Raw genomic sequence first — 12,591 nt, forward strand, 5'->3', positions numbered from 1 at the left:
CTTTGAGTTCTTGGCATTACGTTGCATCAGCAGCGGTGTTCAAACACGTCTGGAGCACACCGTGCGTAAGCCGCGATAACACCTCCACGTAGCCACAATCCGCAGACCAGGAGTGCAGCCAAGAGGGGGAGGGGAGGGGGTGGTCCCTCCCCTCCATAGGTCCGCGTTTTTCATCATGGATGCCTTCTGCAGGAAGTTAAGAACGGGCCTGACGAGCGCTAGCCGAGCTTCGACGCCCCCCCCCCCCCCCCCCCCCCCCTCCAATAGTATCCTGGTGGCGGGACTTGCCCCAGACGCTAGACACTGATAAGGCAGCAGGGTGCGAGGGCCGCTAAAGCCCCAGCTTCTATCCCATTCCCGGCGACGGTGGCGGCGCGGCTGGATAGCGGGAGAGAGCACTCAGGTAACGTGACAACTGCGGATGTGACGTCTGTTCGCTTGCTTGGCGATGACTGAGAACTAGCATATGCGTATACGACTGTACATCAGGCATTTGTGATATAATGATGACATGATAGCGCCACGTTTAACGGCATCAAGTTGTTCGCTAAGGCTGTGCACTTTCTTCTGCTGTCGTTGCAATCGTGAACACAATCTAGAAACACCATTACAAGCCATTACACCATTACAACACCACTCCATTTACATTCCATTACAACACCATTACAAGCCATTGACGAATGAGTAGCAGATGACCTAAGTGTGAGGACATGCAATGAGCGCATGTACTCCTATCAGGTGTGGGAAATGCAGCATGCGGCGGGCAAAGGGACGAGATAATCCTATGAGCACAAATAACACACTAGCAAGCATATTGGCACAACAACTTTGACGAAAATGAAAATCACGAATCGGAAGTGCAGCGACGATGAAACAGATGCTGTGCGCTTCTAACCTTTCAACGATTCGTTCAGGGCGCCATCATGTTGGACGTCCTTAAGCCGGTAACCTCACTGAAGCTGTCGACAAAGCCTCGCGGAGAAGGCGCTGTGTTCAAGCTACACTACCGCGCCACCTTCGTCTTCATCATGGGCTGCTGCATTCTGGTGACGGCCACACAGTACATCGGAGACCCGATCGAGTGTTTGCCCGACAAGGACTCGATCCCGCAGAAGGTCATCGACACCTACTGCTACATCACGTCCACCTACACACTGCCCAAGTACTACAACATGAAGGTTGGCGTAGAGGTGCCTCATTGGGGCCTGGGGCCTGAGATGGCCGAGGACGAGAAGGTCTACCACAACTACTACATCTGGGTGCCCTACATGCTGTTCATACAGGCCATCAGCTTTTACGTGCCGCATTGGATCTGGAAGGCGATCCAGACGGATAAGGTGTACACGATCCTGATGGGGCTGGACAATCGGTCGTTGGACGAGGCGGAGAAGAAGGACAAGGAAAATCTGCTCGTCAAGTACCTAGCACTGCACCTCCATACGCACAACGTATGGGCGGTTAAGTACATAGTATGCGAGATACTCAACTTTGTAAACGTGTTGGTGCAGATCAGCATCACCAACGCCTTCCTGGGCGGCGAGTTCACCAACTACGGTCCCAAGGTGGCGAGCTTCCTCTGGCAGGACCCCGAGGACCGCACGGACCCCATGTACGAGGTGAGAGGCAGGCAGCGCCGACTCCGTGTCGAACTGATCAGCCACCATTCACTTCCAAACCGACACAGTCCAAAGGCATACTCATTTTGGATATTGCTCCCCCAGCGGTTATTTGGATCGGGTCGTCAGAAACGTAAAGAACGTTCTCTCCCCTGAAGAGAGCTTTTACTCTATAAACCCCACCACCTTCTCCGATCTGATATCAGGCGCATGTTGCATCATGGTACACTGACTCGACAAGGCCATGTACTGGCGGCAGCCCGCTGCGGCACCCAGCAACTTTGCACCGGACCTCGGGTTCTCTCTGCCGCCCGCAGCCTGACCCCTGACGCCGCCCCTGCCGCCAGGTCTTCCCACGCGTTACCAAATGCAAGTTCTGGAAGTACGGTCCCTCAGGTACGGTCCAGAAGCACGACGCACTGTGCGTGTTGGCGCTCAACATCATCAACGAGAAAATCTACGTCATCCTGTGGTTCTGGCTCATCATTCTCTCGGTCATCAGCGCGTGAGTAGCCTGGTGCCTACTAGCTTAGCCCTCGTCCGCCTTGCCGGTTCCGCCACCTTTCGTAGGTGGTAGTGGGTAGAGCCGCCTGCCAGGTCTGTATCTTAATGACCTCCTTCAGGAAACAAAACCTAGAGCGTCCTAAATCCATACGCTAAGGTAAAAATCTGCGGCCCCGTCCCACCGACGCACTTGCCTCGGGGCGGCAGTTACACGGTTATAGATAACCAGAACATTATTCACTGAACATCCAAATACAAGTCTGCGCCATTGCCGTTCAAGAGCATCAGCATGACTGTGACAAACGTTGTGCTACTGGTAAACCTCTTCGCAATGCAGGAGGACAGGCATTTCGGCTCATTGGCCACAGCGGTACACTCATGCACAATGCTGGGAGTGACGTTGTTTGACGCCCGACTGTCGCAAACCAGTCGCGTGGCTTCATTTTCAGTCCGTTCTTCCGCGTTTAAAAACAAACTCACGATCGAAACTTTATTGAGAAGGCTACCGTTACGTCGAAAATTCTGAGGTATTTAGTGGTGCCCCTTCATTTCGTCATCCCTGGGTGCTATTCGTGGAACGAACACCACTCGTAACACGTTGATGTCGGCAGTTCAGCAGAAAGCCAATTCATCATTTCTTCTTATCCTTTGAAGCCTTTCGTCATGTGGAATGGAGGATACCGATAGTGTAGTGGTTAATCTGCGCCTTTGGGAAATCACAGGTGCGGGGTCCGACTTCTCGAAGCACCCGCCCTTGTTACAGGGGCGAGAAGCAGACGACGTCATATGACTCGAAAGCTGAGTGCGTCGGAAAGCCCCAGCGACATATGTCATATCGAAAGGGTTTTGTAAACGCGGCCGAAGGTCTGAAGTACATCACGGGCGGGACTTAATAATAGGGAATAGGAGCCTCTTTATACAATTGGCATTACACAGCCAGTCGGGAAATCTTGAGCCACGATGACGTCATAATGGAACGATGATGAGAAACCACGATGACTGCATAGTTCAAAAGTCAGCTCTCGGGGCTTGTCAAGAGAAAGCCAGACGTCATTTCCGCCCCGTGAAGCTCAGTCATATTGTGCGGATTGTCGCGTCTGACTCAATGCCTCGCTGTAACAAGAATTAGCAACCGAGCCTCTTGTCTACCTTTGCTTTGCTACCCCTCCCCATCCCGGATGTTTATCACGTTCCACGGAGTCTCGTTTGCAAGGCACCGTTTGGCTGCCAGTGTGAGCAAATGTGACGTCACGCTAGATTAGTTCTGCCACATTTGCTATTGGTCCAACGTCCGGCTTCCAGCTATGTCAACTCACATGCACCTCGTGCAGCCTTGAAAGACCGGTGTGCTGCAAATGGCACCCTTAGTTGCTAAGGTAGCTGGAAATTTGCGGTCGTTGAATGTCCATCATTGTTCTTCTTCCCCTCTGCGTCTCAAATAAGGACAAGTCTGCTGCGGCATACAATTACCACGCACGTCTTAATGGTAGCCCCGCTTGACGTTATTTCCTATTTCTTTGTTCCAAAATGTTTTCAAATATAACTTGAGGTAAAGAGAACGTGCTAATCGAAGCTTCTTGCGTGTGCCCTGAACCTACCTCAATCTGTGCCGGATGGATCGGCGGTAATTTGCATCCGCCCATTCAGCAAACAGGACCCCGGAAGGCTTTTGTGAGGTGCACGGTGACGTCATCCCTGTGGCTGCATTACTACCTTCTTTCAACTTTCAATCACTGTTTTACAGCACTCTTTCACCTGATGTTTTACTCAAGTCGCCCGGTACCAACAAAACTCTTGACCTGTTCCTTGAATGCTTAGTAGATCAGAACTACGTAAGTTGTTCTTCTGGTATGATTTTTATAAATGCATGTTGCCGAAATATCAACCCAACTATGTTTCCGTTCTCCTGGTTTTCTCCGAGGAAAAGGCTAATACCACTGTGTGATCAGAAGAAATCAGGATGGATTAGGGAAGCCGAAGGAAAAATGGGGGATCAGGATAAGAATCAGGACGCATCTCGAATGTTCAAAACGAGAGCTCACCGCACCTTACCTCACCTCACCGCTCCTTTGGCGAGCCAAAAGTGAGGAAGGCCCGTTTTCGATTTAAAAGCTTTCGTGGCTTTTTACAAGGTCAGCGATCTCCAGCCGTGCCACTTGTGCCTCGCACGCGGGACACTTGGGGCTTCTCAAGTCTAGGCTAACGTTCTCTCAGCGAATCTTCCGGTGTTGTGCCGTACTCGCGTGGAACTGTGTACCGACTGCGGTCATGAGATCCAGACCATCGGTCAATTTAAGAACTGTCTTAGGAGCACAGGGGTGTCACGTAGCTTCATAACTTGTGTGCTGGGCTGCTTATGCTGGTTTGGTATATAATCTAACACGTCCAATGTGTCACTAATGTCATTGGTGTAAAACTGGTGTATAAATATATCTATATTACTCCACCCTCTTCATTACCTCTCGTTGTCCGAATCCGTAATAGCCATATTATGGAAATATCAAACGCGATGCAAGCAGCTTCCGTGCCGGCAGCACTTGCGATCTCTGAAATGCAGTTTGTACTGCCCACCCTTTACAAGAGCTGGAATGCGATGACAGCTATTTCCCAATAGTAGCGTTACATGACCCAGTTTTCAGGAAAGCAGGTCGGGTCCTACGAATGCCCAGCCTTCCACTGAATGCAATTAGAACGCTCCTTCGGTAGGGTTATGGAGACGCATCTCCGTGTCTCCGCATCACGGAGACACGCGTCTCCTGCAATCTCACAAGGTCCTTACGAGCACTACGAATTCATTCATGTTACGCAAAGAGTACATGGAGGAAAATTGTTAGAAATAGGTCCAACGCAAAGTGCCTAGAAACACAACAAAACCACCTGATCTAGTCCCGCCAAACCTCATTGCAATGGAAAAAAGCAGAACTCCTTTGCATTTCAAAAGTAAATGACACGGCGTTAAGTACTGCTTAAATCTGAAGCATTATTTCCTGATGACATCACTGGTGTATGAAGATGCCGGTTCAGAAAAAGTGTTCATTTTGAATGTCCTCTGGTAGCGTGCCGAGTGATAAACTGAGCTATATATTGGTGTGTGTGTGTGTGTGTGTGTGTGTGTGTGTGTGTGTGTGTGTGTGTGTGTGTGTGTGTGTGTGTGTGTGTGTGTGTGGTGTGTGTGTGTGTGTGTGTGTGTGTGTGTGTGTGTGTGTGTGTGTGTGTGTTTGAGTTTGTGTGTGTGCTCGTCTGCTCTAGTTTTGTTCGCCTCCATTCCTCTCCTTGCAAATGCAATGAAGTGGTGGTTAAAAGTACTCGTTTGGCTCAGTTTGACGAAGACTAACGCCCATGACCTCTTTCTTCTTACCAACAAATTTTGCGTGAAGACTAAATAAATCGCGTGGCAAAGCAGTGCTAAAATGTTGTTGTACGAGCGAGTGCAGTCGACTCGTTTTCTTACCCTGATATACACACTCGTTTCAGTAGCGCAGTGGTTGGGCTACGGCGGCAGCTCGGTTGGGCGGCTTATTGATAAGCTTTCACTTGTCACAGACGCTTAGAGATCCAAGATGCTAGAAAAAGTATAGACACATGCGATCGATCCGTGTCGTTCTTACACTCCCTTGTTCGCCGATTGTTCCATCATTGTTCAGCGAAATCGACCTCGCAGAACGCGAGCCATCAGCCCCTTGCCACCTACCACGTCTTGACTAAAGTTTCTCAGATAGCGGAGATAAGCGCACAAAGGCGGAGCTGTCCTCGCTGCTGTCCGACTGCACTGGGAGGTACAGATATGGCTAGCGGAGACGGCAGGGCCGTCTGCCGCTTCTGAGCTTCCTCTCTGGGCTAGGGAACCTTGTTACATTTACTGTCCCCCGAGTTGACACGTGAAGCCTTGCGAGTCCGTCCATCAGGACTCTAGCACTTCACACTGCGCTGTACATGCGCTTCACCTCAAGGTGTCCTCTGGCCGCGGCAGTAGCAGTCACGTGACCTGATTCGACGGGCGTTCATCTATGGCTAGGCTATCTTATCCTGTTATCGGGCCCAACGGCCGACGCCGTGGTGAGAGCGAGAAGACGCCAGCGGCGTGGGTGGTCAACCGTTTCGCCAAAGTTAATCTTGCCGAGCGCGTGCGAAGGCTTATAAGGGGCATTTAGTAGAAGCAGCTTCGTGAATTAATACAAGGTGCACTATTGGGTGGAATGCGCCACTCGAATGCCCTCCTATTGCAGGGAAGTTTTATAAGCTGTGAAATCAATATAAACTGACTAATCAGTTTTCAAATCAATCAAATCACCCGATTTCCACTTGAAGGAATTGATAGTGTGTGTTGCAGGCCATCAATACTCAAAATCATCAAAACTTGATTCGTTTTGTCATTTTGATAGTTACTAGCGGGCACTCCACTTACACCATGTGACCGCTACGCGGAGCTAGGGTCGTCCTCTAAAGTACGTTTCCGCATCTAAGGTGCAACGTCTATAGTCCATCGCCGAACCTCGGCGTAAGGACTGCTTTTTAGTGTCTGGCGTCTTACCGCAAGTGCTCGCGGTTAGGTTGCAAGCACATACTGCATACCAGGGGTACTCGGTAGGCAGCACGGTAGGCAGAAGTTAAACTTTTGGCCCCATTCAGGTAGCCCTGACGGCTCGCTCACGTCGGGCTGTCTGCACCAGCGCACGTGGGCTTACAGCGGGCCTTTCCAGATTTCCTGGGTTCGGTGGCCAAGATAGTGTTTCGATGATCCAGAGTAAGACCCGAGTGCAGACTGCTGACCACTCTCTTTGTTCTCTCCTGGCTGACCTGTTTGTACCGGCTGCTGGCCATAGTGTCAACGCCATTACTTTTGACCATGCCCTGTGTTCCCCTGGCTGGCCTTGCGGTACCGGCAGCTGACCATAATGTCATCGCCATTTCTATTGACCACGCCCTGTGTTCCCCAGGCTGGTCCTGCTGTACCGGCTGCTGACCATAGTGTCACCGCCATGGCTATTGACCACGCCCTGTGTTCCCCAGTCTGGCCCTGCTGTACCGGCTGCTGACCATAGTGTCACCGCCATGGCTATTGACCACGCCCTGTGTTCCCCAGGCTGGCCCTGCTGTACCGAGTGCTGACCATGGTGTCGCCATCATTCCGCGCGCGGATCCTGCGCCAGCACGGCGGCACACTCCGACCGAGCCCACTGGACCCGAGCGCCCGCGACGCCGTCGACTCGCTAGTCCATCGCTGCCAGTACGGCGATTGGTAGGTTACCATGGCAACAGCCAGCGACTGTCCGGACGCCCGATCAGGGAGGGTTTGACGGATTATCATGGTGCCACACGGCTGGCATGCCTTGCTTCCCACGCAAACGGCTTCATGCAGTTCTAACCCTCCAAGCAGAGGATTCCTTATAACTTACTGAATGCAAGCTTTAATCCTCACCCTGATTCGCCTATTTTTTCATAGCCCGGACTGATAGGGGGAGGGGGCTGTGGATGCCACCCTCCGGCGTTTCTGAACTAATAAAGCTAGAACTGAGAAAAATACCAGTCGGATGGTCTCAACGAAGTCTTGCCATTGACACTAGCTTACATGTTTTTAAATCAGTAATTGACCCCATTATGGCAGGTAAAGGTCGAACTTTGCAGAAATCGCACTTTTCAGCTTTACAACATGACACAAAACCATGATCTGTACCAACACACAACATAAAGAGACATGCTCCTTGTTCGATTCTGAGTGTATACGGATGTTTTTTAAACACATATTCACGATGTATGGCGCCTTTCATGTAACAAAGCTAGCCTGCCGCGCGCGTTCCGCGGCTTCGTCTGTAGCCACCCAGGCCGCAGATCGCCATGCAATGTTCCTCGGGAACCGCCACTGCTCAGAAACCAGACAAACTAGTAACAGGCCTCTGGTGTCAAAACAGGCGCAATGGGTACCCCCTAGGCTACTGAAGATTTGGGCACGATTACAACACATGGCAGAGATATCCTAAAACCCCTCAGAGGACGGCATCATATCCTAAAACCCCTCAGAGGACGGCATCATATCCTAAAACCCCTCAGAGGACGGCATCATATCCTAAAACCCCTCAGAGGACGGCATCATATCCTAAAACCCCTCAGAGGACGGCATCATATCCTAAAACCCCTCAGAGGACGGCATCATATCCTAAAACCCCTCAGAGGACGGCATCATATCCTAAAACCCCTCAGAGGACGGCATCATATCAACCCTCAGAGGACGGCATCATATCCTAAAACCCCTCAGAGGACGGTATCATATCCTAAAACCCCTCAGAGGACGGTATCACCCCCTTTCAGGGCTAGGGTAAACATGATTTGCAGCCAAACAAAGGGAGCCGGGTAGAAAAGATCAGCTTGATTTGTATATTTAGATACATTGTACCTGTCAAAGCCTTTGTAGGGTATTAAGTTGCATTACCTTGCTGTCAGCCAAAAAGCCTAGGATAATGCCAGGATATAGGATTTCCTCTTATTGATAGCACTCAACAGTGAGTGTGGTAGACCAAAGTTCATGCATCATACATACTATGTTTCCGTCGTATTTTGATGCTATACGTCCTTAGTATCCACGTTGTGCAAAACAATCTTACCAAATAACGCACGACTGGAATGAATTAAGACACAATGCCACCGCACGTGATATGACTTATTTTTCATGGACACCAACTCAATCTATCGAGTGGAAATTTCTTTCAAGCCATCAACCTGCTTACAAGCTATGGCAACGATGTCATTAACATAGTAAGCCTAGAGGTATTCTGCATCTTGCACTAAATGGGTTAGGTCCTATTCCCAATTCAGGGTTTCGCTTTACCTAGCATACCTCAATTTATAGTTCATCACAAAATTTGAGCCACTTGGACCACATCCACAAAATTTCCAAAGCGTGAACACAAAATAGTCCTAAAATTGATATCCTTAGTTCACTTTTCAGGGCATTGTTTCAAGGGCATTCACTACCACTGACTGGTCAGAGAAGATGCACAAGATGGTTTAGGAGTCGAACCAAAACGCCAGGACCAGAGCGTTCAACACACATCTAGCACCTTTGGCGATATAGGGAACGGGCGACCGTGTATTCCAGCGTGGGTCGAAGCGTGCCTTCACAGCGACCGCTCAAGTCGTCTTGAGGCGCTAGTGCACTGTAAAGGCTAGCATTGCGGCGCCGGTCATATCGAATGGCCCGTTCCAGGGTAGGACAATCTCTTGCTTGTTCTTAGCTGAAAACCAGTGACATTCACCACACAAACGCAAACGCAACATTCCGTAACATTTTGCTGCTGCTACCTCCACGTCAGCAGCAAGGTATCGCCCTTTTTCGTTCTTCGTCCATCTCCTGGCTCATTCGAACGGGCTCTCCTGATGACGTGCCGCGCTCATTTGTATTCTGATCCTAAAGAGGTCAACATAAATACAAACTGCAGATAAACTTTATTTCATTTCCGGTGATACGTTGTTGCGACCTGGTGTGGCACGAACCGCAGACATAACACAATGTATCAGGACTGCGCCGGCATTATTTCGACATTGAAACCGCAGTCTGACAGCAGGCAGATGCTGTGCCACATCCAGTCTGACAAAAACATGATATTTATTGAGCGATGATGAAATCAAGACTGACTGGCACATTGTGGTTTAGCCTATGTAAGGCTTTCAAACCTGAGTTCCAGATCCTTCTTAAACATGAGAGTTTAGCAACTTCCAGACCGTTTTCGAATCGTCCTATCCCGTGCATTGCAGTCAACAATGAAGGCTAACAGGGCTAGGCGCGGCAAAATGTTTCCCGTCTCACCATGAAGCCGGACGTGATGCAAGAAAATCGATTGTCTTTTCGACACCGACGCTCATTCATGTCAAGCACATCACAAGACATGTCTCAATGAGCTGGCGGTTGACCTGCGTAATGATTCTTAGTTCCTCCGAACGGTGTACGGCGGTAAGGCGATGGAAGGAGCGGAGCAATTGCATACTTAGCCATTTTGTGTAACCAACGCAGTAAAGCCTAGGATGCATCGGGCAGTCCACTTGCCAACCTCTTCACAGCTTGCGGCCCGCGGGTCTTTCATTGCATCGCTTTCTGACGTCCCGCGTGGTACGCCAATCGCATGATCTCTACTGCAGGTGCCTCTGCACAGTTCCGTCAGGAGGACGCCAGAGAGCATGAGCCTGGGCCTGAGCCTGTGCGTGAGCATAAACACAAGCATGAACACGAGCATAAACACGAGCATGATCACGAGCATGATACGCGCGCAGCATGACCCGTGTGTGCTCCGGCAGGTATCTTCTGCACAGCCTTGGCAGGAGCATGAACAACCTCACGTTCCTGGACGTGCTGCGCGCTCTGGACCGCGAGCTGAACCGGTCGCACTCCTCTGACTACGACCTGAATGAGAAGAACCTGCTAAAGGGGAAGGATGTGACCAGTGTATAGTCGGTGGCGCAGACATTGTGAGCATCTGTTTTCAATGTACGGGCTACGAGTCGCACCTTTGCGAACCAAAGATCAACATTCTTGAAGACATGTGCTATGTGCGCATGGCGCATTACACTTCGCGACACCCCTGTGTTTACAATTTTGCAAGGCGTGGTTTTGTGAGGTCATTCGAAACTGAAATGAAATGTGGTTTGGTGAAGATGCAATACCTTCGCCTCAAGAAGAGTCGTCTGGCTGAACACTATGTCATAAACACGCCGGTGAGAATGTGCTAAAGAGACTTAAAGACGACGTATCTTTTATATAGCCTTAGCGTGGATAAGTCAGACCATCTTTTATTTTTGCTGTTGATATTCAGGGCATCGGTTCAGGGAAGATACGCAAATCATCAATAAAATGTCCAAGCTCTCGTGCACGTCGTTTTGAATAGCTTATACAAATCCAGAACAAAGTCAAATCAAGTCAGGATACGGGTCGAATCTGTAAGGCTCCATATCATACATTTTTTTTTTTGCAAGCAGAATGCAGAGAACATGTCGATGCCTGGCGGCAAGCACTTTGGAGTGTGAAGAGAGGGAGGCAGGGCCGCGAACAGCCGTTTACTGTCGTGGTGGCGAATAGTGATGAAGTTATGATCGACAGAGCACCACAATGCATGTAAAGAACAAAATGCCAGAGTCCTTAGCAGATTCCATTCCGCGTTTTTTGGACGCAAGCCAAATGCCAGGTAAAACCTCGGCAGATTTTCACAGCAGGGAATGGAATACTTTGATAGACTGGCGTTTATACATTTGGCTCCCGTCCGTATAAGCTGATACTGCCCTTGTACGCTTTTCTAAGTGCACCTAGCAAGCTGGCATTGTCGAAGTAGATAATCACAGATGCCAGAAAAGAAGACCATAGACACGGTAACCAATGATCGTTTCCAAAATAAACGCCCATTACAAGCCCCCATCCCCATCCCCACCCCATCTCTCGATTCGGCATAGCCACAGCCTTCAGTAATATTTACATCCGAGTGAGGGCGTATGAAGCAAACAAATTTAATTTAGGATATTTAACTTTACTGAAATCTGTATCAACGATGCTCACTTGTCATTTACACCTATGACTTTTAAGTACGAGGCGTAGTATGACGAGCAATATATATATATATATATATATATATATATATATATATATATATATATATATATATATATATATATATATATATATGCGTGCGTGCATGCGCGCGGTGTGTGTGTGTGTGTGTGTGTGTGTGTGTGTGTGTGTGTGTGTGTGTGTGTGTGTGTGTGTGTGTGTGTGTGTGTGTGTATGTGTGTGTGTGTGTGTGTGTTTGTGTGTGTGTGTGTGTGTGTGTGTGTGTGTGTGTGTGTGTGTGGTGTGTGTGTGTGTGTGTGTGTGTTGTGTGTGTGTGTGTGTGTGTGTGTGTGTGTGCGTGTGTGTGTGTGTGTGTGTGTGTTGTGTGTGTGTGTGTGTGTGTGTGTGTGTGTGTGTGTGTGTGTGTGTGTGTGTGTGTGTGTGTGTGTGTGTGTGTGTGTGTGTGTGTGTGTGTGTGTGTGTGTGTGTGTGTGTGGTGTGTGTGTGTGTGTGTATATTGTGTATGTGTGTGTGTGTATAATATTTCTCTTTACCCTCGTCACTGGTTCCCCTATGACTGGTGACTTTGCTAAGTTGTGGTAATAATACATGATCGAGGCCGATTCGAAAGTATATCCGCCGTATCTAACGCATCCATCAAGCATTGTTTAGTTAGCACACTTTCGAGACATTCTGCATCTCCGTCACACCTTGAAATTTGGGCATGCTTTGTGTGGCAGATGACATAATAAGACGAAATTTGGATCCAAATTGCTTAGCCTTGCTGAAATTAGACTCGTGCATGACATATGTCCAATGAGCACAGAATAATCTGCATCACATGTGTATCGCCACACGAAACAAACTGACTCTCATACGGACATCCGTGTCAAGGCAACACCCAAAATCAACTAAGCCTGGCGCTTTCACTCCTAGTTTTCTCCA

The 12,591-nt window shown here is 49.3% G+C and overlaps 1 protein-coding gene across 1 annotated transcript; it reads left to right on the forward strand.

Annotated features, from left to right (window-relative positions):
- Positions 1-365: 365 nt before the first annotated feature.
- On the forward strand, positions 366-10,762 carry LOC119113957 (innexin inx2). The gene is made up of 5 exons (XM_037238193.1): positions 366-403; positions 915-1,616; positions 1,964-2,121; positions 7,204-7,359; positions 10,407-10,762. The coding sequence occupies exons 2-5, from the start codon at positions 924-926 to the stop codon at positions 10,558-10,560; spliced, it is 1,161 nt and encodes a 386-aa protein (XP_037094088.1). The 5' UTR covers positions 366-403; positions 915-923; the 3' UTR covers positions 10,561-10,762.
- Positions 10,763-12,591: the final 1,829 nt, after the last annotated feature.

Source organism: Pollicipes pollicipes, unplaced genomic scaffold (assembly GCF_011947565.3).
Source record: "Pollicipes pollicipes isolate AB1234 unplaced genomic scaffold, Ppol_2.1 Scaffold_7262;HRSCAF=8765_pilon_pilon_pilon, whole genome shotgun sequence".
Classification (NCBI taxonomy): Eukaryota; Metazoa; Arthropoda; class Thecostraca; order Pollicipedomorpha; family Pollicipedidae; genus Pollicipes; species Pollicipes pollicipes.

Excerpts from the sequence above, each read along its gene's own strand:
- LOC119113957 (XM_037238193.1), top strand. The coding sequence starts at position 924 with ATGTTGGACGTCCTTAAGCCGGTAACCTCACTGAAGCTGTCGACAAAG. Across the intron at positions 1,617-1,963 it reads GCACGGACCCCATGTACGAG|GTCTTCCCACGCGTTACCAA; the intron begins GTGAGAGGCAGG and ends CCCTGCCGCCAG. Across the intron at positions 2,122-7,203 it reads ATTCTCTCGGTCATCAGCGC|GCTGGCCCTGCTGTACCGAG; the intron begins GTGAGTAGCCTG and ends TGTGTTCCCCAG.